The sequence below is a fragment of the Pseudophryne corroboree genome, chromosome 5, assembly GCF_028390025.1.
Source record: "Pseudophryne corroboree isolate aPseCor3 chromosome 5, aPseCor3.hap2, whole genome shotgun sequence".
Lineage (NCBI taxonomy): Eukaryota > Metazoa > Chordata > Amphibia > Anura > Myobatrachidae > Pseudophryne > Pseudophryne corroboree.
Genome location: NC_086448.1, coordinates 769,825,908 through 769,851,673, shown reverse-complemented (window position 1 = coordinate 769,851,673; position 25,766 = coordinate 769,825,908). Strand labels below are relative to the sequence as shown.

The 25,766-nt window shown below is 45.6% G+C and overlaps 1 protein-coding gene across 47 annotated transcripts in view; it reads right to left on the bottom strand.

Moving 5' to 3' along the window:
- The window catches only part of RIMS2 (regulating synaptic membrane exocytosis 2), a 995,106-nt gene that overhangs the window by 445,779 nt on the left and 523,561 nt on the right, over positions 1–25,766 (bottom strand). For all 47 annotated transcript variants that reach the window (XM_063924252.1, XM_063924259.1, XM_063924274.1 and 44 more), the window contains one exon: positions 18,616–19,529. In XM_063924252.1, the coding sequence (XP_063780322.1) occupies positions 18,616–19,529 (914 nt within the window). The remainder of the gene's footprint in view (positions 1–18,615; positions 19,530–25,766) is intronic.

Below are 25,766 nucleotides of genomic sequence, written 5' to 3'. Positions count from 1 at the left end.
CCACCAAAACTCACCCCCTACTGTAAATGTAGTACCTCCTGCTTCCCCCCCTCTGTAGGCATAACCCTGTTTGATGCCTTGGACTCTACACACTCAGCTGGGCAGCTCTGCTTAATGGATGCTCTATCTACTCTGCAGCTGCAGGGAACGGCCAGGCCGGCAGGCAGGCTCGTGTGAATGTGCTGTTGGTCATTCGTCTATCCTCCCCAAACCCCCCCACCACCTCCCAGATGCCCCCAGCATGACTCCACCAGCATGGAAAAGTGTGAGGGTCAGAAAACGGGATCACCAGTAGCAGCAGTAAATACTACTAGTAAATAAAATAGGGAGGCAGGCTAGAGCCAGCGGGACGCTGGCGTTGTGACTGCGGAGCGCCCTCTTACCTTTTCGATGCCCAGAGCTTGCGCTCCACCGGAGTCGCCCTCCCTACACACCTTCCGACAGTCACCAGGGAGTTTTGTGCCTAGCGATTAGAGGGTCTCTCCCCTCCACTAAAATAACCCTGGCAAGTTATACACTATAGATGTGGTATTGTTATCCCTTCATATATTACTAGTATTTTGGACCCATCACTTGCCAGGTCAGTAGCTGTCATGGCCAGCGTTGCAGGTTTTTTATTTTTTCTCTGTACCAATCCCCCTTCCACAACTTTACCCCTTTCTTACCGTCTCTCTGTGCCCTTTTCAGGCTCGGACTGGCCCATAGAGGTACAGGGGAAACTACCGGTGGGCCCCCACTGCCTGGGGGCCCACCCTCTCGATTATACATTATGAATATGTTAATTATACCGCACAGGACTATGGTGTATTTTCTACAGTGCATTGCTGTTATTAATCTGGTACATGATCATGCATGCACTAGCAGTATTTATTATATATATTATTTATCAAGGGGCCCAGACCATGCACTAATGGTTAGCCAAGTGCATGGTAGAATGGGCCTCTACCACTGCAATTTCCCGGTGGGCCCTTCATGCCCCAGTCCGACATTGGCCCCTTTGCCTATCTCGCGTTACCCGCGTCCCTCCATCTATCTCTCACCCTCTTGCCCTGTGTCTCTTTCCTCCCTCTCTCTACAGCCATTAACCCCTTCCATGGCCGTTCTGGCTATACCACACTCATTTCTCTGACAAGACAGGTCTCCATTCATCTCTATTATAATGTATAATATTCGGAATCATCCATTATAGTTACCTAACTGTAACTGCTTGTAACAAACTAGAGGACATTACAGGATCACTGGTCAATAACCTGATTCAAATGTACATCTCGCATTACAAATTAGCAGGCAAATATTACATTTGCTTAATGGGGTATAGCACTTTAGGAGCTGCGTCCACTGTAAAAGGAAGAGATTATTTGAAGAGCTGAAACTCCTAGAGAATCAGCACAAAAATCAACATTACAGGCCTTATAAATCATTTAACTCTGCCCAATGACAAGCTTAGCAATACCTATAGGTTAATGACTAATAGAGATGTAGTGTTCACTCTAGGAGTGAAAAGGGGCATGGCGCCCGAAACGGGGGGGGGGGGGGGTGTTATGCAAATTAGGGGGCGTGGCCACGCCTATGTCATTTTAGGGGGCGGTGCGGCCCACAGACGCTACTATAGAGAGCGTCTGTGGCCGGCGACGTCACTGTTGGGGGCGTGCCCAGTACCTCTGTCGGTGCTGGGCTTCCCCCAGCTCTCTCCCAATGCGTGAATGGATGCCGCACGCATGCGCACGGCATCTATACACGCTGGGAGGGCAGGAAGCGGGCGGCTGTTCTAGCAGGGTGCCGCAAAAGGGGCAGGGCGGGTTTTGCCTGCTAAAAAACGGGCAGGGCGCGGCGCCCTGCTAAAACAGCCTAGAGTGAACACTAAGATGTTCCTTAAGGTGTAAGCCAACTCCCTACCAACATTGGAGATAGCCATACTCTGGCCTGTGCCAATCAGCCAAGAACTAGAGACAGCTGGGGTGCAAGGCACATAGGCCCTGATTTATCAAGCCTTGGAGAGTGATAAATTGCACGGTGATAATAAAGTACCAACCAATCAGCTCCTATCTGTCATTTTTAGTGATGTAAACGATGCTTGGTATCCGGACTCCAGATCGACAGCAAAAAGGTCGACAAACCTTAGGCCGACGCCAATTGGTCGACAAACCTTAGGTCGACATGGACAAAAGGTCGACATGGACAAAAGGTCGACAGGGACAAGGTCGACATGGAAAAAGGTCGACATGAGTTTTTCACTATTTTTTTCTTTTTTGGAACCTTTTCATACTTAACGATCCACGTGGACTACGATTGGAACGGTAATCTGTGCCGAGCGAAGCGGTAGCGGAGCGAAGGCACCATGCCCGAAGCATGGCGAGCGAAGCGAGCCATGCGATGGGACGCGGTGCACTAATTGGGGTTCCCGGTTACTCTACGAAGAAAACGACCTAAGGTGTGTCGACCAATTGGCGGCGACCTAATGTTTGTCGACCTTTTTGCTGTCGATCCTGAGTCCCAGACCCCCGATGCTTAGTGAACTGATGCTGTTGTATTAAGTGAATTGGTCTGATGCAGAAAAATGGCTGCCTCCTTTGTGTAGAAGTAACCGATCCCCTTTAAAGAGCAATGGCACCTTCAACGAGAAAACTTCAATAAATGTAGGGGACTGATAGCTTTTATAACAGCCATAATCTATAAAACGGAGACTATATAATACGCGTTAAAATCACATAAATTGAACGCTAATTTACCCCAAAATCTGTCCAACCTATCAAAATCCTTTAATTCAGGCATTTTAGGCAATTTTATGCTGCTGTGAAAAATTTACGTTTTTCCTCCCCCACACATTTTATTAAGGAGGCAATGCATTTCAATGGGCTTCCTGCTGAAACTGAAAACCATTGCCTCTGCAAACGAATGGGAAAAGCTCAGCCGATCGTGAGTAAAGGCCAGTTGTGATTGGTTGGGCAGGTGGTAAGGTAATGAAATATTACATGTTCAAACAATCAAGGGATGCCAGTGCTTGCTGGAACTTGTAATTCTACAATACAATTTCATTTTTTTTATTATTATTATTATTATTATTATTTGATTGAAGGAGGCAAATATTACTATTATTTGATTACAGGGGGGCACAGATTATTATTATAAAAAGGCACATAGAATTATTATTATTATTATTATTAGACTTCGGCATTTTGCCTGTATTGTTTGGCGGTCACGTGGCGCACTTCCGTATGGCATATTATGAGCGCAGTGTGGGACTTGAAGGAAGGGGGCCCAAAGCATATTTCTGAACACGGGTCACCACTCACCTGTTCCGCCAGTGCCCTGTATAATGCCTCAAACAAAAGACAGCCATGAACACAACACTGTTCTTCATCTATAACTCACATAACATATCCGGATGACACTGACTGCCGTACAGGTTGAGTACCCATATCCAAATTGCTTGGGACCAGAAGTATTTTGGATTTTTCCGTATTTTGGAATACTGGCACACTATATGTATCATGGCGATGGGACCCAAGTCTAAGCACAGAATGCATTTATGTTTCATATACACCTTATACACACAGCCTGAAGGTCATTTTATACAATATTTTTTATAACTTTGTGTATTAAACAAAGTTTGTGTACATTAATTCATCAGAAAACAAAAGTTTCACTATCTCAGTCTCACTAAAAAAAAATCCGCATTGTGGAATATTTGGATATGGGATACTCAGCTTGTACTTACAGTACATAATTTGATTTAGCAAATAATAAATAAAACATAAATGGAGCTGTTTGCTCCTGGAACAAAACCATATTGCACGGTAAGGGGGACATCCAATTATCCCCGGTAAAACATTGGGTCCGAAAAACATCCTTTTTCTGATGTTTCACCGATTTTTTTTTTTTTTTTACAGGCTATCCAGATTGATCTCCTGTAAAAAAAACCAAAAAACTTTCTTGTGAAAACACACAGGTTCAGTGAAACCTGTGTGTTTTCGCGTGAAACAGCAAAACGGGGCTGTTTCCGGGGATTCTGCTTCGCCTGCCGGAGGCAGGTGAAACAAAATCCCTGATAAGCCACGGCACGCGCCAGCTTATCAGGGCTAATTAGATAGCCCCCGGCAGGACAATTAGCCCCTGTAAATTACCGGGGCTAATTGGATATCCCCCTAAGACTTTTTGGGGCATTTTTTGCATGCAGGGAAAATGCTAGTTGTTTTCTATGCAGCAAACAAATACTCAGCAGCTTTATTTTTACAATGACATTTAGAAATAAACTAAAAAAACTCCCCTTCCAAAGTAACTAAGGGACACATTTACTAAGTGTTGTTCAAGAGTTTCTCTGGGTTTTCAGTTGTTTTTGTGATCCGCTGATTTAATACCGCTTTCACATCGCAAACGCCGGATCCCACCCGCTAAGAGAAACGTGTCCTTACCGGGTGGGATCCGGCATTTGGTCTCCTTTGATGGCTTTCCGACCCGGCAATATACCGGGTCGGTTGCCATAGCAGCGGGGGGGCACAGCAGCAGCAGGGGCGGGGGTTGAGGCGGCGCTGGGAGATGAGCTCATCTCCTGCGCCGCCTCTCCCTATGCTGTGAATGGGAACCGTGTCGCATTGACGCGGCTCCCATTCACACTGCGCCTGACCCGGTATTCAACCCGGGTATAATCCTTCTTTTATACCGGGTTGAATTACCGATCAGGCGACCCGCTAATTCGCCGAAAGTGCTTTCACATCGCACACTGACCCGTGTCGACACGGCAATATGCCGTGTCGATACCGTGTTATTTGTGCGATGTGAAAGGGGTATAACTAAATGCAAAACCAGCATCAATTTTAGGACACAACCAAACATTGTATTCCCAATGTGTTTTACTTTAGAAGTATGGAAACCCCGGGATTTACTGAGTGTCAGCTTTAGAAACAGAAGAAAAAACGATGGGAAGCGGTATCCAGTCTTTAGGACTACAGTCGACAGGTCGACCACCATTGGTCGACAGAGCGTATTGTCAACATGTTTTTCACATTTTAATTTCAATTTTAGACTTTTTCTACTTTACCATCCACATTGGCTAGAATTGGGAACAGTAAGAAAAGCGAGCCATGTGAGGGAATGCGGGTACACCTGTGGTTCCATGTGCTTAAAGGTAAAATTTGACACACAAAAAAAAAAAAAATCATAAAAAAATCTTATGTCAACCATATCATATGTCGACTTTTTCACATGTTAACCACCTTATGGGGTCAACCTAGACAACGTCGACCTTTTATTGTTTACCTTTTATACCACACTCAGGGAAACCCCCCAAATAATAGACTAGCTACTGATAGGTGAGTTTGTAGACAGCACTGCACAGATCAACAGGATATGTGCATGCAATTATGTAAAAAAAAAAAGCGTAAATTCACAGAAATTGCGGGGAAAAATGTATTGTCCCCCCAGCCCTTCCCCAAAAACAATTTAAAAAAAAAATAACCAGCACTAGGCATTTTAGCCTAGGCTGGTATTGAAATATAAGGGGAAATAACAAGATTGCAGGCCTGGTCAGCCCTGGATTGAGTCCCCAAGGAAGTGGGTACCCAAACAAAAAAATAAGATTTTACTTACCGATAAATCTATTTCTCGTAGTCCGTAGTGGATGCTGGGACTCCGTAAGGACCATGGGGAATAGCGGCTCCGCAGGAGACAGGGCACAAAATAAAAGCTTAAGGATCAGGTGGTGTGCACTGGCTCCTCCCCCTATGACCCTCCTCCAAGCCTCAGTTAGGATACTGTGCCCGGACGAGCGTACATAATAAGGAAGGATATTGAATCCCGGGTAAGACTCATACCAGCCACACCAATCACACCGTACAACTTGTGATCTGAACCCAGCTAACAGTATGATAAACGCAAAGGAGCCTCTGAAAAGATGGCTCACAACAATAATAACCCGAATTTTTGTAACAATAACTATATACAAGTATTGCAGATAATCCGCACTAGGGATGGGCGCCCAGCATCCACTACGGACTACGAGAAATAGATTTATCGGTAAGTAAAATCTTATTTTCTCTGACGTCCTAGTGGATGCTGGGACTCCGTAAGGACCATGGGGATTATACCAAAGCTCCCAAACGGGCGGGAGAGTGCGGATGACTCTGCAGCACCGAATGAGAGAACTCCAGGTCCTCCTCAGCCAGGGTATCAAATTTGTAGAATTTAGCAAACGTGTTTGCCCCTGACCAAGTAGCTGCTCGGCAAAGTTGTAAAGCCGAGACCCCTCGGGCAGCCGCCCAAGATGAGCCCACTTTCCTTGTGGAATGGGCTTTTACTGATTTTGGCTGTGGCAATCCTGCCACAGAATGTGCAAGCTGAATTGTACTACAAATCAAACGAGCAATCGTCTGCTTAGAAGCAGGAGCACCCAGCTTGTTGGGTGCATACAGGATAAACAGCGAGTCAGATTTTCTGACTCCAGCCGTCCTGGAAACATATATTTTCAAGGCCCTGACAACGTCAAGCAACTTAGAGTCCTCTAAGTCCCTGGTAGCCGCAGGTACCACAATAGGTTGGTTCATGTGAAATGCAGAAACCACCTTAGGTAGAAATTGAGGACGAGTCCTCAATTCCGCCCTGTCAGAATGAAAAATTAAGTAAGGGCTTTTATATGATAAAGCCGCCAATTCTGACACACGCCTGGCTGAAGCCAAGGCTAACAGCATCGACACCTTCCATGTGAGATATTTTAAGTCCACAGTGGAAAGTGGTTCAAACCAATGTGACTTTAGAAAACTCAACACCACATTGAGATCCCAAGGTGCCACTGGAGGCACAAAAGGAGGCTGTATGTGCAGCACCCCTTTTACAAATGTCTGAACTTCAGGTACTGAAGCCAGTTCTTTCTGGAAGAAAATCGACAGGGCCGAAATTTGAACCTTAATGGACCCTAATTTTAGGCCCATAGACAGTCCTGTTTGCAGGAAATGAAGGAAACGACCCAGTTGAAATTCCTCTGTAGGGGCCTTCTTGGCCTCACACCACGCAACATATTTACGCCAAATGCGGTGATAATGTTTTGCGGTTACGTCCTTCCTGGCTTTGACCAGAGTAGGGATGACTTCTTCTGGAATGCCTTTTTCCCTCAGGATCCGGCGTTCAACCGCCATGCCGTCAAACGCAGCCGCGGTAAGTCTTGGAACAGACAAGGCCCCTGCAGTAGCAGGTCCTTTCTTAGAGGTAGAGGCCACGGTTCGTCCGTGAGCATCTCTTGAAGTTCCGGGTACCAAGTCCTTCTTGGCCAATCCGGAACCACGAGTATAGTTCTTACTCCTCTCCTTCTTATGATTCTCAGTACTTTTGGTATGAGAGGCAGAGGAGGGAACACATACACTGACTGGTACACCCACGGCGTTACCAGAGCGTCCACTGCTATTGCCTGAGGGTCCCTTGACCTGGCGCAATATCTGTCCAGTTTTTTGTTTAGACGTGACGCCATCATGTCCACCTTTGGTTTTTCCCAACGGTTTACAATCAGGTGGAAGACTTCTGGGTGAAGTCCCCACTCTCCCGGGTGAAGGTCGTGTCTGCTGAGGAAGTCTGCTTCCCAGTTGTCCACTCCCGGAATGAACACTGCTGACAGTGCTATCACATGATTTTCCGCCCAGCGAAGAATCCTTGCAGCTTCTGCCATTGCCCTCCTGCTTCTCGTGCCGCCCTGTCTGTTTACGTGGGCGACTGACGTGATGTTGTCCGATTGGATCAACACCGCCTGACCCTGAAGCAGAGGTTTTGCTTGACTTAGGGCATTGTAAATGGCCCTTAGTTCCAGAATGTTTATATGAAGAGATGTTTCCATGCTTGACCACAAGCCCTGGAAATTCCTTCCCTGTGTGACTGCTCCCCAGCCTCTCAGGCTGGCATCCGTGGTTACCAGGATCCAATCCTGAATGCCAAATCTGCGGCCCTCTAGTAGATGAGCACTCTGCAGCCACCACAGGAGAGACACCCTTGTCCTTGGCGACAGGGTTATCCGCTGATGCATCTGCAGATGCGATCCGGACCATTTGTCCAGTAGATCCCACTGAAACGTTCTTGCATGGAATCTTCCGAATGGAATCGCTTCGTAAGAAGCCACCATTTTTCCCAGGACCCTCGTGCACTGATGCACTGAGACCTGGCCTGGTTTTAGGAGGTTCCTGACTAGCTCGGATAACTCCCTGGCCTTCTCCTCCGGGAGAAACACCTTCTTCTGGACTGTGTCCAGAATCATTCCTAGGAACAGTAGACGTGTCGTTGGAATCAGCTGCGATTTTGGAATATTTAGAATCCACCCGTGCTGACGTAACACTACCTGAGATAGTGCTACTCCGACTTCTAACTGTTCCCTGGATCTTGCCCTTATCAGGAGATCGTCCAAGTAAGGGATAATTAAAATGCCTTTTCTTCGTAGAAGAATCATCATTTCGGCCATTACCTTGGTAAAGACCCGAGGTGCCGTGGACAATCCAAACGGCAGCGTCTGAAACTGATAATGACAGTTTTGTACTACAAACCTGAGGTACCCTTGGTGAGAAGGGTATATTGGGACGTGGAGATAAGCATCTTTGATGTCCAGAGACACCATATAGTCCCCTTCTTCCAGGTTCGCTATCACTGCTCTGAGTGACTCCATCTTGAATTTGAACCTTTTTATGTAAGTGTTCAAGGATTTCAGATTTAAAATTGGTCTCACCGAGCCGTCCGGCTTCGGTACCACAAACAGCGTGGAATAATACCCCTTTCCTTGTTGCAGGAGGGGTACCTTGATTATCACCTGCTGGGAATACAGCTTGTGAATGGCTTCCAAAACTGCCTCCCTGTCGGAGGGAGACTTTGGTAAAGCAGACTTCAGGAACCGACGAGGGGGAAACGCCTCGAATTCCAGTTTGTACCCCTGCGATACTACCTGTAGAATCCAGGGATCCACTTGCGAGTGAGCCCACTGCGCGTTGAAATTCTTGAGACGGGCCCCCACCATATCTGAGTCTGCTTGTAAAGCCCCAGCGTCATGCTGAAGACTTGGCAGAAGCAGGGGAGGGCTTCTGCTCCTGGGAAGCGGCTGCATGGTGCAGTCTTTTTCCTCTTCCTCTGCCCCGGGGCAGAAAGGAGTGGCCTTTTGCTCGCTTGTACTTATGGGAACGAAAGGACTGAGTTTGAAAAGACGGTGTCTTTTTCTGCTGATGTGAAGTGACCTGGGGTAAAAAGGTGGATTTTCCAGCCGTTGCCGTGGCCACCAGGTCCGATAGACCAGCCCCAAATAACTCCTCCCCTTTATACGGCAATACTTCCATGTGCCGTTTGGAATCCGCATCCCCTGACCACTGTCGCGTCCATAACGCTCTTCTGGCAGAGATGGACATAGCACTTACTCTTGATGCCAGGGTGCAAATATCCCTCTGTGCATCACGCATATATAGTAATGCATCCTTTAAATGTTCTATAGCTAACAAAATATTGTCCCTATCCAGGGTATCAATATTCTCAGTCAGGGAATCCGACCATGCGACTCCAGCACTGCACATCCAGGCTGAGGCGATTGCTGGTCGCAGTATAACACCAGTATGTGTGTATATACTTTTTAGGATATTTTCCAGCCTTCTATCAGCTGGTTCTTTGAGGGTGGCCGTATCAGGAGACGGTAACGCTACTTGTTTAGATAAACGTGTGAGCGCCTTATCTACCCTAGGGGGTGTTTCCCAACGCGCCCTAACCTCTGGCGGGAAGGGATATAATGCTAATAATTTTTTTAGAAATTAGCTGTTTTTTATCGGGGGAAACCCACGCTTTATCACACACCTCATTTATTTCCTCTGACTCAGGAAAAACTATTGGTAGTTTTTTCACACCCCACATAATACTCTTCTTTGTGGTACTTGTAGTGTCAGAAAGGTTCAATGCCTCTTTCATTGCCGTGATCATGTAACGTGTGGCCCTACTGGACATTACGTTTGTCTCGTCACCGTCGACACTAGACTCAGTATCTGTGTCAGGGTCTGTGTCGACCCACTGAGGTAACGGGCGTTTTAGCGCCCCTGACGGTGTCTGAGACGCCTGGACAGGCACTAATTGATTTGCCGGCTGTCTCATGTCGTCAACAGTTTTTTGCAAATTGCTGACATTATCACTTAATTGTTTAAATACAATCATCCAGTCAGGTGTCGACTCCCTAGGGGGTGACATCACCAACACAGGCAACTGCTCCGCCTCCACATCATTTTCCTCCTCATACATGTCGACACACGCGTACCGACACACAGCACACACACCGGGAATGCTCTGATAGAGGACAGGACCCCACTTAGCCCTTTGGAGAGACAGAGGGAGAGTCTGCCAGCACACACCCAGCGCTATATATATATACAGGGATAACCTTATATAAGTGTTATTCCCTTATAGCTGCTGTTATTATCGTTATTTGCTGCCAAAAATGCCCCCCCTTCTCTTTTTTACCCTGATTCTGAAGCAGGACTGCAGGGGAGAGTCAGGGAGCCGTCCTTCCAGCGGAGCTGTGAGGGAAAATGGCGCTTGTGTGCTGAGGAGATAGGCTCCGCCCCTTCACGACGTCCTTATCTCCCGCTTTTTTGTGTAAAAATGGCAGGGGTTAAAATACATCCATATAGCCCAGGAGCTATATGTGATGTATTCTTTTTGCCACCTAAGGTATATACTGTTATATTGCGTCTCAGGGCGCTCCCCCCCAGCGCCCTGCACCCTCAGTGACCGGAGTGTGAAGTGTGCTGAGAGCAATGGCGCACAGCTGCGGTGCTGTGCGCTACCTTAGTCTGAAGACAGGATGTCTTCTGCCGCCGATTTCACCGGACCTCTTCGTCTCTTCTGGCTCTGTAAGGGGGACGGCGGCGCGGCTCCGGTGACCCATCCAGGCTGAACCTGTGATCGTCCCTCTGGAGCTAATGTCCAGTAGCCTAAGAAACCCGATCCACTCTGCACTCAGGTGAGTCCGTTTCTTCTCCCCTTAGTCCCACGATGCAGTGAGCCTGTTGCCAGCAGGACTCACTGAAAATAAAAAAACCTAAACTAAACTTTTATTCTAAGCAGCTCAGGAGAGCCACCTAGATTGCACCCTTCTCGGCCGGGCACAAAAATCTAACTGAGGCTTGGAGGAGGGTCATAGGGGGAGGAGCCAGTGCACACCACCTGATCCTTAAGCTTTTATTTTGTGCCCTGTCTCCTGCGGAGCCGCTATTCCCCATGGTCCTTACGGAGTCCCAGCATCCACTAGGACGTCAGAGAAAATGGCATTCCCCCTATCTAAGGACAAGAAGCCCTGATTGGTGAAAGTGTGCCATGTCCAAGCTCTGACCAATCAGTTTGGCCCCATTCATTCCTATGGAGAGTGTTCGTGAGTGACTCTCAGTCGCGCCGAGGCTCCTAGGGGAGCAGTATTGTTGTTGTTTTTTGTGTTGCCTAGATCGTGGAACCTACATGGACCAAAGAGGATCTGTTTCCAAGGATTTGTGAGTAATAAAACGGTAAATGAGGGGTGTGGGGGCTGTGGGCTTTTTTAACACATTCGGTGTGTGTGTGTGTGTGTGTGTGTGTGTGTGTGTGTGTGTGTGTGTGTGTGTGTGTGTGTGTGTGTGTGTGTGTGTGTGTGTGTGTGTGTGTGTGTGTACTGTCTTTGTTTTAATATTTTTTTTACAAGTGAATTACAGGTCAAGTGGGCATTTGATGCATAGACATGGTGGAAATTGTGGTTCTCTGAGTGGCAACATGCCCTGGCAGCCTTGCTGGGACCAGTATTTTAACAGTGTTAATATTACTATTAATAATAATTACCTCTGCACCCAGAGCTGTCCTTAGGGAGGAGGGGACCACATATCTGGGCAGTCCACACTGTCCTCAGGATTTAAGCCCGGGCTCACCAGTCCAGGGCTGGTTGACCGTATGGCAGGGGGACCCCACCTTGCATGTCTCCATGCTATAGTGTCGCTAGCCCTGACTAGTTCAGCCTACTGTAATGGTGTTTTTCCCAGCTTTATTTCAATACCAGTCGGGCTAAGAGGTCTAGGCTTGGTTATTAATTTGGTGGGGGTTGGTTAGTAATTTGGGGATAACTCTGCACCATTTAAAAAAACAACAACAAAATGTTGTAATTTATTCCCATTTTTAAACATAAAAGCCTGCACAGATCCTAGCGGTCAGGTCAGTGTTTGAAACGCAGCCGGATTCTCACTGGTTTGCCGGTGGGGTAGGGCTTTCAGAGCCAATGGGCATCGTCGGCAGATTTAAAGTGACAGAACCATAAATACTGTTATTTTAAACCCTAAACCGCTATCGACCACATTCCGTTTGGAATTGACATAGTAAAGTTACTCCTATATCTCTAACTTAGTTTATACCAAGGTGCAGATGAGTCTTTTTTTTGGATTTGCTTCTACCTGTAGCTCTGAATGGGTTTCACAGGGCACAAACATTGTTAAATGACATTAGTTAGCATGAACTATGAAATTACAAGGTTACATACAACATTTTCTATAAACACACACACACACACACACACTACACGATCATAATCACTGCAACCCTGTTTTGTACTTATAATATTGAGGGTGGGATGCGATCAACATTGCAATGCGGTGACGGAGGCCCCCTGCGATACCTGTAAGGTGGTGTGCGGGGGTCTCCGTCACCTCCCTGGGCTCTCCTTCTCCTGAGCTGCCGGGAACAAGCCAGCAGGCTATCCCCGGCGCCTCCTCCTCCCCCCTGCACCCAGAAGGACCTCCGGTTGCGTTGCTAAGGGGAGGAGGAGTTTACCTTCCGGGTCCAGGCTGCCTGGAGGAAGGTATGCCGGGGTTGGTGGGGGGGGGCATCTGCGGTGGGGGGTGGCGGAGGTGGTGCGGGTTGTGGCGGCCAGCGGTAAGAAGCCCATAGGCTTCTACAGGGTATCGCCAAATCGGCGGCCGGGTCTTAGTACATTTGAAAATGCGGTAAAACCCCTGAAAACGGGGGTTTTACCGCATTTTTCCCTTAGTACATCCCGCCTTGAATGTTAACGAATCCAAGCTAATACAAACATTGATTTGTTTCCATTAAGAATTCAATTATATGTCACAATATATGGTATCATAGCATAGAATACTCACTGTAAGCTAACATAGATATTACTTTCTACAATGACTGTACTTACACAGATACTTTACAATCTCTGTGGTATACGGACTCCAGGTCGACAACAAAAAGGTCGACACACCTTAGGTCGCCGCCAATTGGTCGACACACCTTAGGTCGACATGGGCAAAAGGTCGACAGGAACAAGGTCGACATGGAAAAAGGTCGACATGAGTTTTTCACAATTTTTTCCTTTTTTGGAACCTTTTCATACTTAACGATCCACGTGGACTACGATTGGAACGGTAAAGTGTGCCGAGCGAAGCGGTAGCGGAGCGAAGGCACCATGCCCGAAGCATGGCGAGCAAAGCGAGCCATGCGAGGGGACGCGGTGCACTAATTTGGGATCCCGGTCACTCTACGAAGAAAACGACACCAAAAAAACATAAAAAACTCATGTCGACCCTTTTCCATGTCGACCTTGTTCCTGTCGACATTTTGTCCATGTCGACCTAAGGTGTGTCGACCAACTGGCGTCGACCTAAGGTGTGTCGACCTTTTTGTTGTCGACCCTGAGTCCCAGACCCATCTCTGTTGGTGTATCTCATACTCAGGGCCTAATTCAGACCTGATCGCTCCTCAGCGATTCTGCAGAGGTCTGCGATCAGATAGACGCCGCCCATAGAGAGTGAAAACCCGCCTCATGCAAGTGTGCGAATGCATGCGTACGCCGTGCAAAAACTTCGCCAGACAGCGGACATCTGCAAAGCCGTTCGCAACTCACTCTCCATCTACTGATTTTTCCAGTCTGTGCAGTCTTTGCACAGCCCAGAACTTACTCCTACAGTGTGATACAAACAGGCTGATCGGGGCCGGAACTGACGTCACACACCCTCCCTGACAACGCTTGGACACGCCTGCGTATTTCCTGACACTCCCAGAAAATGGCCAGTTACCACCCACAAACGTCCTCTTCCTGTCAATCACCTTGTTAACAAAATTTTCGCACGATTCTTTCGCAATTTGGTGTCGCTCGTGCGCATTTCGATCCATACGCATGTGCAGTCATTCGATAATCGGCCGCTATACGATTTCCCACAACATCGATCAGGTCTGAATTAGGCCCTCAGTCCTCAGGTCTCCTCACAGAAGTGAAATAATTAGCTCCACCTAATAAGCAGCCAACAATTCCAAGCTCCAAAATCTTGTTCACAAATGAATGTATTTTTTTTTGCTAATGCTGCGTAAAAGATGCGCTGATACTCTGTACTTACGACTCGTAGGGGTATATTTATTAAAGGTCGATTTTGTGTTTTCCACTGATTTTTTATTGATTTTTGGGTCAATTTTGCTTGTTGATTTACGAAATAGGCAAAATCAACAAAAAAAAACAGTTAACCAAAATAGAACAACCAAAAATGTCAACGTTTTATGGTGTGTACTATGTAAATGAGAGATTTAACAAGTCATTTTGTAAAATTGATCAAATATCAACCAAAAATCACCATTTCAAATAGAACCATCAGAAACCGTTCTATTTGATTTTAACCCACGTCGAACTGCCTGAAACCTCAATACATGCCTCCCAACTTTTGAAATGTATAATGTGGAACATGCCGTTCCTAAGGCGTGGCCAGAAAAGGGGTGGGGCATTGATAAAAGGGGCAGAGCTTCGTGAGAAGGGGCGGGGCAGCACACTACGATCCCCTTTTTATGTTTTGGGGGCGTGCCCCTTCCTCTCCTCCCCGCACTGTTCAGATGGCACGGCATCTATTCAGTGATCACTGGCTGCTTTGCCAAGCAGAGCAGCGGGGATCACTGGTTCTCCCAACTGACACCCCCCCCGCCCGTGGGACACTGCGACCCGCGGGAATGACAGCGGGACAGTGTCTGAATAGCGGGACTGTCCCGCTGAAATCGAAACAGTTGGGAGGTATGCTCAATATGACGGTAAAAACATGGGAAAGAAGCCAGTGGGGCACTCTGGCTGCATAAATCAGGCATTTAAAGGCACAATGATTTTTAAAAACTCTCAATATGCAAATTAGCGTAATGAATGTGTTTGTATAGTGCATGTGACATGTTTTGGCCAATAGGAATGCTTCTGTATAATTTGGTCGATTTTGGTTTCTATTGCGGGTGACTAAAACACATTTAGAACTTCATATAGAAACCAATGGACCATCGAATTCCCAATGGAACCAAAAATCGATTGTTAGTAAATTATCTATTTGGAATAGAAATACTGTGGTCAATTTTGTCTCGATGTTGATCGATTTTGAAATCGATCTTTAGTAAATGTACCCCTTACGCTGCACACTTCTCACCACCATCGTGTTCTATAAGCCTTTGGTGCAAATTGAGACACTTAGCAAGAAGTGGATATTGCTTTGCAATAAAGAAAAAAAATATTATGAAATTGGTGAATTATATATGAATGATGCACCCATAATAGCAACACATCTGAACGCCAATCTGTCAAATGCCTGACATTTCATTCTGAAAAGAGGTCCACCTGCTTTGGACACAGTTTATCTGGTCTAAACTAACTAATGGGCCCTAAACATTCGGCGACCCGTCGCCGAGCTGCCTGACAGCCGATACGGCAGATGGACGACCCGGCGGCGGGGGGGGAGGTGACGGGGGGAGTGAAGTTTCTTCATTCCCCCCCCCCCCCCCCCCCCCCCCGTCTCCCGGCTCCATAGCAGTGCAAACGGGTGTAGTATGGCTGACCGCCGGTCAGGAGACCGCCGGTCAGCTTACCGATGCCGGGATCCCGGCAGCATACCGACGCCGGGATCCCGACGGGGAGGGGCGAGTGCAGCAAGAACGAGAACATTCATATTGTTCAGAGAAATCGCCTAATGTGTAGGGCCCATCAGGAGGAATATATGGTACCATTATAAAGATCAGGGTTTCTCATTGTAAAACTATTTTTTGTTTTTAAAATCCGTGAAGCTAGGAGTTAAATAAATATAAATAAAAGTCGATGGCAACACTAAAGCCCAGATTTATCAAGCCTTGGAGAGTGATAAATTGCACGGTGATAAAGTACCAACCAACCATCTCCTAACTGCCATGCTACAGGCTGTGTTTGAAAAATGACAGGAGCTGATTGGTTGGTCCTCTATCACCGTGCAATTTATCACTCTCCAAGGCTTGATAAATCTGGGCCTGAGCTCCTTTAAATACTGGCAAAATGTTACCATATATACCACCGTATAAAACCCAGCTTGGAGTAAATATGTATTTCAAGCTCTTGCCTAATATGAAATCCATATTGAACACTTTCCCGAGTGAAATGTAACACAATTAGGATTATTGCCTTATTTGTTCTTAGAGGTCTGCCCAGTGTCCCTCTTCTGATTCTCTCTATTGCACTTTGGTGGTCATTCTGAGTTGATCGCTCGCTAGCTACTTTTAGCAGCCGTGCTGACGCTATGTCGCCGCCCACTGGGGAGTGTATTTTAGCTTAGCAGAAGTGTGAACGCTTGTGCAGCCGAGCTCTGCAAAAACAGTTTGTGCAGTTTCTGAGTAGCTCTGAACCTACTCAGCGCTTGCGATCACTTCAGCCTATTCGTGTCCGAATTTGACGTCATACACCCGCCCAGCGAACGCCCAGCCACGCCTGTGTTTTTTCAGACACGCCTGCGTTTTTGCATACACTCCCTGAAAACGGTCAGTTGACACCCCAGAAACGCCTCTTTCCTGTCAATCTTCTTGCGGCCCCCAGTGCGACTGAAAACTTCGCTAGAACCTGTGCACAACCACAACGGGCTTTGTACCAGTACGTCGCGCGTGCGCATTGTGGAGCATACGCATGCGCAGAAATGCCGATTTTTAGCCTGATCGCTGCGCTGCGAACAACGGCAGCTAGCGACCAACTCTGAATGACCCCCTCTGTACGGAACAGATATTGGTTAATAATGGACTCCGGCTGCTGAAACAGAATCTATCCAGAACGGCAATACCTGCGGCACCTTATATATAAACGCTACGATGATAATAACCTCCATGGTAACTGTCTCCGCTGTAAGGACAGGCAGTTATTGGCACATCAGTTAAGCACGGAACAATAACTTGGGTACCAAACATTGACTATAAATATGTTACATATACAATTTAAGACACAAATAAGCAAACTTTTAGTTTTCAGCACGAGTACCTGCAACATGCTTTAACGTCAGAGTTTTATAAACATCAACGATTTTAGGCAGTTGTAACATTAATACAAAGTTTTACTATTAATAAAAAGATGTGTAGAAAGAAGGAGCTTTCCTAGGATAAAAAAAAAAAGCGTTAAGCTGAACGTAAATGCATTAAAAAAAGTAAGTTGGCTGCAAAAAAATAGTCATCATTTTCACAACTATGGAACAGTATAAATGTTACTGTAAACTAAAATAAAACATTTACAGATGGAACACAGATCTTTTGGGCAAACATCAATATGGCGCACCAGTTGCACCTTCTATATAAGTGACCCCACCATTGCACCTAGTATAGGCATAACCCCACCAAGGCACCAGAGATACAACAGAGCTGGTGGTTGCTCACTTCATGAACCACACTCTGCCCTGTGTTCCTTCTGTATTCTGGAGAAAAAAAACAACATTATTTTTCAACACAGCAGACTACAAATTATTTAAGATCCTGACAATACTCAGAGGTATACAGGCAATATTGTGGCTTTGATACCCAACTATAAATATAGTTCCCAAGCAAAGACAATCAGTGCAGAATTTTCCCTATGTCAGTAGGAACATGGGTGGTCATTCCGAGTTGTTCGCTCGCTAGCAGTTTTTAGCAGCCGTGCAAACGTTATGCCGCCTCCCAACGGGAATGTATTTTAGCTTAGCAGAAATGCGAACGAAAGGATCGCAGAGCGGCGACAAAGTTTTTTTGTGCAGTTTTAGAGTAGCTCAAAACCTACTCAGCGCTTGCGATCACTTCAGACTGTTCAGTTCCTGTTTTGACGTCACAAATACGCCCTGCGTTCGCCCAGCCACGCCTGCGTTTTTTCTAGCACGCCTGCGTTTTCACGATCACTCCCTGAAAACGGTCAGTTGACACCCAGAAACGCCCACTTCATGTCAATTACTCTGCGGCCAGCAGTGCGACTGAAAAGCTTCGCTAGACCCTGTGTGAAACTACATCGTTTGTTGTAATAGTACGTCGCGCGTGAGCATTGCGCCGCATACGCATGCGCAGAAGTGCTGTTTTTTTAGCCTCATCACTGCACAGCGAATGAATGCAGCTAGCGAACAACTCGGAATGACCACCTTGATACCTTTCAGAACTTTGGAACTTAGTATATCCGGCTGCTATCTGGTTCTGCCCGCCAATCTATACGCTGGACTGGGTCCATGTACAGTATGTTACAGCTTTGCATCATGAATATGATAAAAATCAGAAAACATCATGTACAGACACATAAAACAACATTTTAAATACGTTGGAACCACAGCAGTTTAGGGTTAGACAGGGTAAATCAGGCAATGTAGACAAAATGATGAACCAATGTGATATGTCTCATGATAAGAGTCTTACCTTTTTCACTCACACTTTCACTTTCAATCTCAACATCGTCACAGCTTGTGTACTCCGGTGTAGATGCCAACTCTTCTTCCGAACTACTCAATGAAATCTGACGCGTTTTACCTCCTTTTTTTGTTTTATGAGGCTTGGGCGGTGGTGGTCGGACCGATTCAGACTGGTCTGAACTAAGTGAATCGTTCCTTAGCATAGTTTCCATTTTTTCCCTTTTGGTTTTCCTCACTGCAGAACTTGGATCCAAGTGGTGCTGCTTCCTTAAAGAATCTGTACGCCTCAAATCGGGCCTGTCACTAGGAATGGGGCTCCTTCTAGGCGTTGGAGGGCTGTGATTTGAGTTCCTTTGCCGATTAGGACTTGGCCCCTGCACATCTCTAGTTCTTTCTATAGAAAATGAGCGCTGGCTTTCCATGGCCGCTCTACGCTCAGAAGCAGACCTCTGCCTTGACGGCCGGTCTAGCCTCAACATGGACATACGTGACTCTTCTAACTCGGTGTGAGCTAAAGATACGTCGCTATGTCTTCTTTCATGACGAGCCCTGGATACCTCTGCATGAATTCGCATTTGCTCCTCATAGGGTTGGGGTTTAACTGGATATCTAGCCAAATTAGGGTCGCTTCTGTACCTTGCCTGATACTCCTCCTCTCTTCTCTGCCGCTCATACTCATCCCTGTCCTGAATGTCCTCCTCATCTACTGAATACTCATTAGAACGCCGCCGACTTCTCCTGTAATCGCCATGCTCAGGATCGTCATATAGCTGAGGCCCACGCGGCGATCGCCCTTCAGAGTAATCCGACGGTGACCTAGGCATTGCGCTGTCTGATGTAACATACTGCGAATGTTCTCCTATATCTTCCCTTGAATCGTACCTTCGATTCTGGTCTCTAGATATTGAGGGGCTTCTTTTCCTGTAACATCAAGAATAAAAAACATTAATCAATGGTGAAAAAAAAAATATTTATAATATATATATATATATATAAAATTCTGTACAAGTATTTAATGTTCCCACTAAGTTTAGATAGATGGAAATGAATAATTAATAAAATGAGAGCACACTTAAGGGCTGCATTGAAAATCTGCTGTTTGTTGCAACTCTGAACAATGATTAATATACCACAATGAATTGGACAGGCAAAAGCCTGATTAGCTGAAACTGCAGTTGTAGCGTCCCCTTTTGTTACACTATAGTTACAATGCCTGTCTCCCCTCTTGACTGCCAACACTTTCTGTATAAGTCATCCGGTATAACAGTTTAGCATGTCAACATTAAAGCCGGGTACATACTGGGACGATGTGTACCCAGCTGATATGTCGGTGCGTTGGGTCGACATATTGGATCCTGGTTACACATTGAGCGATGTAATGAAGGTGGGAGAGACATATCACTCCTTCCTTCATTACACATGCCGTGGTGGCTAGCGTTATCGTTCGTTTGGCCATGCAACAGAGCCAACCAGACAATGTCGCTAGCAACCACGGGCACCGGCAAATCTGGCATACACACTGAGCGATATTACAGATTTGTCGTTCTGATTCAGCTGGAAGCGTCAAATCAGGCCGATATAATTTCAGTGTGTACTGTGCTTAATTGTAGATCATTGGTGTTCTTGAAGCTGTGATCGATTTACCATTTTTCTGGGATCTCAAAACACACAGACAAATTTTACTATCAGCGTACCCAAAAAAAAAAAAAAAAAACATTCCAGAATAGAGATACTGTAAAAACTTTTTGGTTCGCCAGATGTTGTGAGCTGGGAATGCTGAATATTTTAGTTCCACAACAGCACTTGAAGAGCCACAGTCTGGCTGGGCATTCTGGAGAGCACACTACAGTCTGGCAGGGAATTCTGGAAAGCACACTACAGTCTGGTAGGGAATTCTGGAGAGCACATTACAGTCTGGCAGGGCATTCTGGAGTGCACACTAGACAGGCAGGGCATTCTGGAGAGCACACTACAGTCAGGCAGGGAATTCTGGAGAGCACACTACAGTCTGGCAGGGAAATCTGGAGAGCACACTACAGTCTAGCTCGGCATTCTGGAGAGCACACTACAGTCTGGCAGGGCATTCTGGAGAGCACACTACAGTCTGGCAGGGCATTCTGGAGAGCACACTACAGTCTGGCAGGGCATTCAAGAGAGCACACTACAGTCTGGCAGGGAATTCTGGAGAGCACACTACAGTCTGGCAGGGCATTCTGGAGAGCACACTGCAGTCTGGCAGGGAATTCTGGAGAGCACACTACAGTCTGGCAGGGAATTCTGGAGAGCACACTACAGTCTGGCAGGGCATTCTGGAGAGCACACTACAGTCTGGCAGAGCATTCTGGAAAGCATGACAGAGCAGACTGGAACATGTTGTTCCACAACCTTTGGAGAGTCATAAATTATACCACATACTGTACACATGTATCCCATTGAATCACCCTATACTTATACCACATACACATGTATCCCATTGAATCACCCTAAATTTATACCACATATGGAATCTGTATGTTTTAGCAACAGACGGGATGCCGGCTGTGAGTATACCGACAGCGGCATCCAGTCTATCAGAATCCTGGCCGCGAGGCAGCGAGCGCCCTCGCGTTCTCGCTGCGCCAGCCACGCTTCAGACCCGATGCCTCGCTTCACTCGCCACAGGTTATATTCCCTCTCACTCAGTGGCCTGGACCCACCAACCTAGTGGGAATACCCTGCAGAGGTCAGGATTCCGTCCGGCAATATTTCACCAGCTGTCGGAATTCTGGTGCCGGTCTCCTGAACGCCGGGATGTCGACAGCAGATATTTTAACTGCATCTGCCACGTACACATGCATCCCATTGAATCACCCTATACTTTTACAACATACACACGCATCCTGTGTGGGGACCAGCTGCGTTGGCCAGCTTCTGCAGAGGGTCCCACACCTTAGTAGGCCACGCTCTAAGCCAAACCTGGCCTACTCTGTCGCCCTAGCGGTACAGACCACGCAAACTCTCCATCATAACCTCTTTACTCACTAAAATAGCATTTCTACCAATTATTATTACTTCACATTGATACATATTATTGAGAGCTTGTATCATACAGATTATCAGGAAATGTGCGCATTAGGTCAACATTGAAAACAAGGGACATTCCCAGGAACAAAATGTTCCAATAGCAAAAAGCGTTGTGACTACCCCAGAAAATGTAGAACAAATGCTTTAAATACACCTACTCAGCTGCCTATACGTTTATATAATCATCTTTAATGGTGAGACTCTGCTCGATTCTATCTTATTGACTGAAATGTGTTGTAGCATGCTGTAATCCATCACCAAGCCGGAATATTACAGGGAAGTGCAATAATGACTCTCAAAAGAATTTTTATCATTTGTCAAGTTGGTAGTGAAATGGAACACAGCTCCTAAGACATACACAGTCCTTTATCATTTTCTGAGAGTAATAATATCCTCGGCTATTACAAGACTCATATAGTTAGGATTATTCTTTTTTTAAATCTTCAGAAGTCCTGCAGACCAGATAAGCTTTAAGTGTTTTGTTAAATACACAATAAAAAGAAAAATACACGCATAACCGGTGGCCCTACTTATGACAAGACCTATATGACGGGAGGTTATAGTGAGTGGTTACTAATTGAAAGGGGTGTGTTTGCCCAAATTATTTAATCTAAAAGAGCAAAGGCAGCTATGAGAAATTTCTATTATTACGAGTGAGCCAGGAAAATACTGGAGGGGGGAATACGCTCAGTTTCTCTTGGTTTGTATCTTGCTACAAATAGAAAAAAGGCTCAGATTTATCAAGCTTTGGAGAGTGATAAATTGCACAGTGATAAACTACCAGCCAACCAGCTCCTAACTGTCATTTTTCAAATACAGCATGTGACATGGAAGTTAGGAGCTGATTGGTTGGTACTGGTCACCGTGCTATTTAGCACTCTCCAAGGCTTGATAAATGGGGGCCATAAATCGTGTGTTTTTCAGGTCCTCTACTCTGCCCTGCCTGCTTTATCATACCTACCTGTATATAATATATAGAAAGATAACATGCAATGCCCTAACACTGTGCTTTGAAGGCATCAAGTAACGACAATAGTTTGGCAATTTTACCGTGGGCGCAGGGAAGAAAGTACAGTCAAGTCCGGATTAAGCCTTGGGGGGCCAGGGGGAAAAGTCCGGATTAAGCCTTGGGGGGCCCGGGGGAATGTGGTGGTGGTGGTGGGGTATATTAGATTGTGCATATCACCCAACGTGGCCCATTCCAGGAGGGACAAAATGTTCTCTATCTGGACTTCCTTTGGGCTATGGGCTACAGATTGCCAAATGTACCGGGAGAAGGATTCATGGGATACCTTCCCGCCTATGGCTGCGTGCATGTGTGATCTGATGACCAGGAAGTAAACCTGATCATATTACTTCTTACACATTTCAGGGATGGGCTATTGGAGCCCCTTTCCCTGCATGTAGTTTTTAATACATCCCAGTGAGCCGTCACTTTTTTATTGCCATGATAATCGTCAATCTGAAATTAGGATTATTAGGTCCTCAAAATTAATAAACATGCACGCTATGATGATTTATTTGAAATCTATATATTTACCAAAAGAGGTACTCCCTCCCACCCTCACATGCAGCCATATATTGGTGAGCTGCTACATGCAGCTGTTTTTCCCTGAGCATTTGCTACTCCAGTAAATAAATGTAAGTCAGTATCTAAAAACGGTGTCGGGAAGGGGCGTGTGAGCACAAAGACCAATCACAAGCAGCAATCTTTTGACTGCAGTTTGTGACTGATTTTCCTGCTCACATCTTCCCCCAACAGCCAGTTTCCAGCCAGGGATGTAGGAAGAACAGTAGGTTCCCAGGGAAAAACTGAAGGGATCAGTCCCTTCCTGTATTTAAGGGGTCTTTTCATGAAGTGTGGAGAAGTGAGCCAGTGGATAAGTTGCCCAAGGCAACAAATCAGCATTGAAGTAACATTTATAATTTGCATACTATACAATTGTACGGAGCAGCTGATTGGTATAGGATAGATAGATATTTTTAGCAACTAACTTAATTATATATACATATACAGTGTATATATATATATATACACACACACATATATATATATATATATATATATATATATACACACATACACATATATATATATATATATATATACACACATACACATATATATATATATATATATATATATACACACAGTATGTATATATGCATATATATATATATATATATATATTTTTTTTTTTTTTTTTTTTTTAATTAAAATTATATTAAAAGCAAACTCTGTTATATCTAATTCCTTGAAGGATAACCAGCCTTGATCCATGCCAACACGGTACTTCGGCAACACAACATAACAATGTATTCTGTGTGTTACTCTTTCCCATGAATCAAAGTAAAAAGTGTAATAAATTGTTTCTCTTGTAATTCTTCTATATAATCATTCACAGACAATGTTCTTTCCATAAGCTCAAATGAAAACCCTTAAGATGCGCAGAATGAAGTATGAATTGACAGCCGGTGCCCTGCCTGTCAGGAATAACGGATTAGCTGGAAAGGACAGGCGTTTTGAGGCATCTGATCTACGTAAGAAGAAGAGGTGAGACTGATTTAGAGCTCGGTAGAGGAGAGAAGTGGTGGGCAGCAAATTCCTGATGAAATCCAAGCTAATATTTTCTCTGAAAATCCCTTGTAGCACGCAATGACCTCCATGAATCTAGACTGGATGCAATTGTGGGCATTCCCTGTTTGTATATTAAATCATAATTATGTTTTAAAATAACAAATTCTGCCCAAAAAACTTTTGTTCTTTTACCAACATAGCTAAAAGGTGTCTAACACATCCACAGCAATGTAGGGCCTAATTCAGACCTGATCGTAGCAGCAAATTTGCTGTCTCCAGGCTTAATACATCTGCCCCAGTATTTTGTCAGTCCCTGTGGATCTAGTGCTCTATTGACCCTGGGCCTAATTCAGACCTGATGGCAGCAGCAAATTTGTTGGCTAATGGGCAAAACCATGTGCACTGCAGGGGGGTCAAATACAACATGTGCAGAGAGTTAGATTTGGGTGGGGTGTTCAAACTGAAATCTAAATTGCAGTGTAAAAATAAAGCAGCCAGTATTTACCCTGCAGAGAAACAATATGACCCTCCCAAATCTAACTCTTTCTGCAAATGTTATATCTGCCCCCCCTGCAGTGCACATGGTTTTGCCCATCTGCTAACAAATTTGCTGCTACAATCAGGTCTGAATTAGGCCCACAGTAAGGCAATGCAATACAATACAGGTGGTTTTAAAGTCACCTGACATTGCTTTGGTCTCCCTTCCTTAGCCATTTAACCGACGTGGTCACATGGCATGGAAAAGGAGATATGTTCTGACCGCTACCTACCTGGCCAGGAAGTGACGTAATGGTCTGTGACCGCCAAAATCATTGCCGGTATCACGCCCTAGAATGCCGTACAAGTAGCATTCTGGAGCCCATGCACTAGGTTTAAACGTGAGATTGGGGAGCTTAGTGTCCCCTGAGCACTTTTTGGCTGACCTCTGCAAGTGATCATTAGTCCACCCTGACATATGCTGGGCAGGGGGGGGGGGGGGGGGGGGGGTAATTCCCATGGAGGGGGCCTTTATTTGTACTGGAGGTGGGGTTGTTAAAGAAATATGGGGGATGGAGGGATATAAGATCAGTAAAAAAAAAAAAGACACCAATCACTGGAGGTGGACGTGGAACATGTGCAAAAATTGAGACCTATTACACTGGGGTGGGGGGGTTTACACAACTTGGGATCGATTACCACTAGGTAGGTGGGTGATGCTAAAGGAGACCAACTGCCACTCTGGAAGTCTATTGCCAATAAGGGTGGTAAGTACATTTACAATGAGGGGTCTGTGAACATAGGGTGGAGCAGGATACAACCTAGGTATATTTTAATACATTTTTTTAAAAATAGGTTGTTAATGAAATACTAAAATAAAATAAAAAATTGTCAACTTTCAAGGGTCATTTGGTAAAAATAGAAATAGAAAATAAAATTGTAATTTAAGTGGTTAAATACTGTATGCCAGGGATAAGGTCTCATTCTGTAAACTCAGTGTGTCACATTTTGCACCCTCTAGTTACAATGCTTGTTTCGTA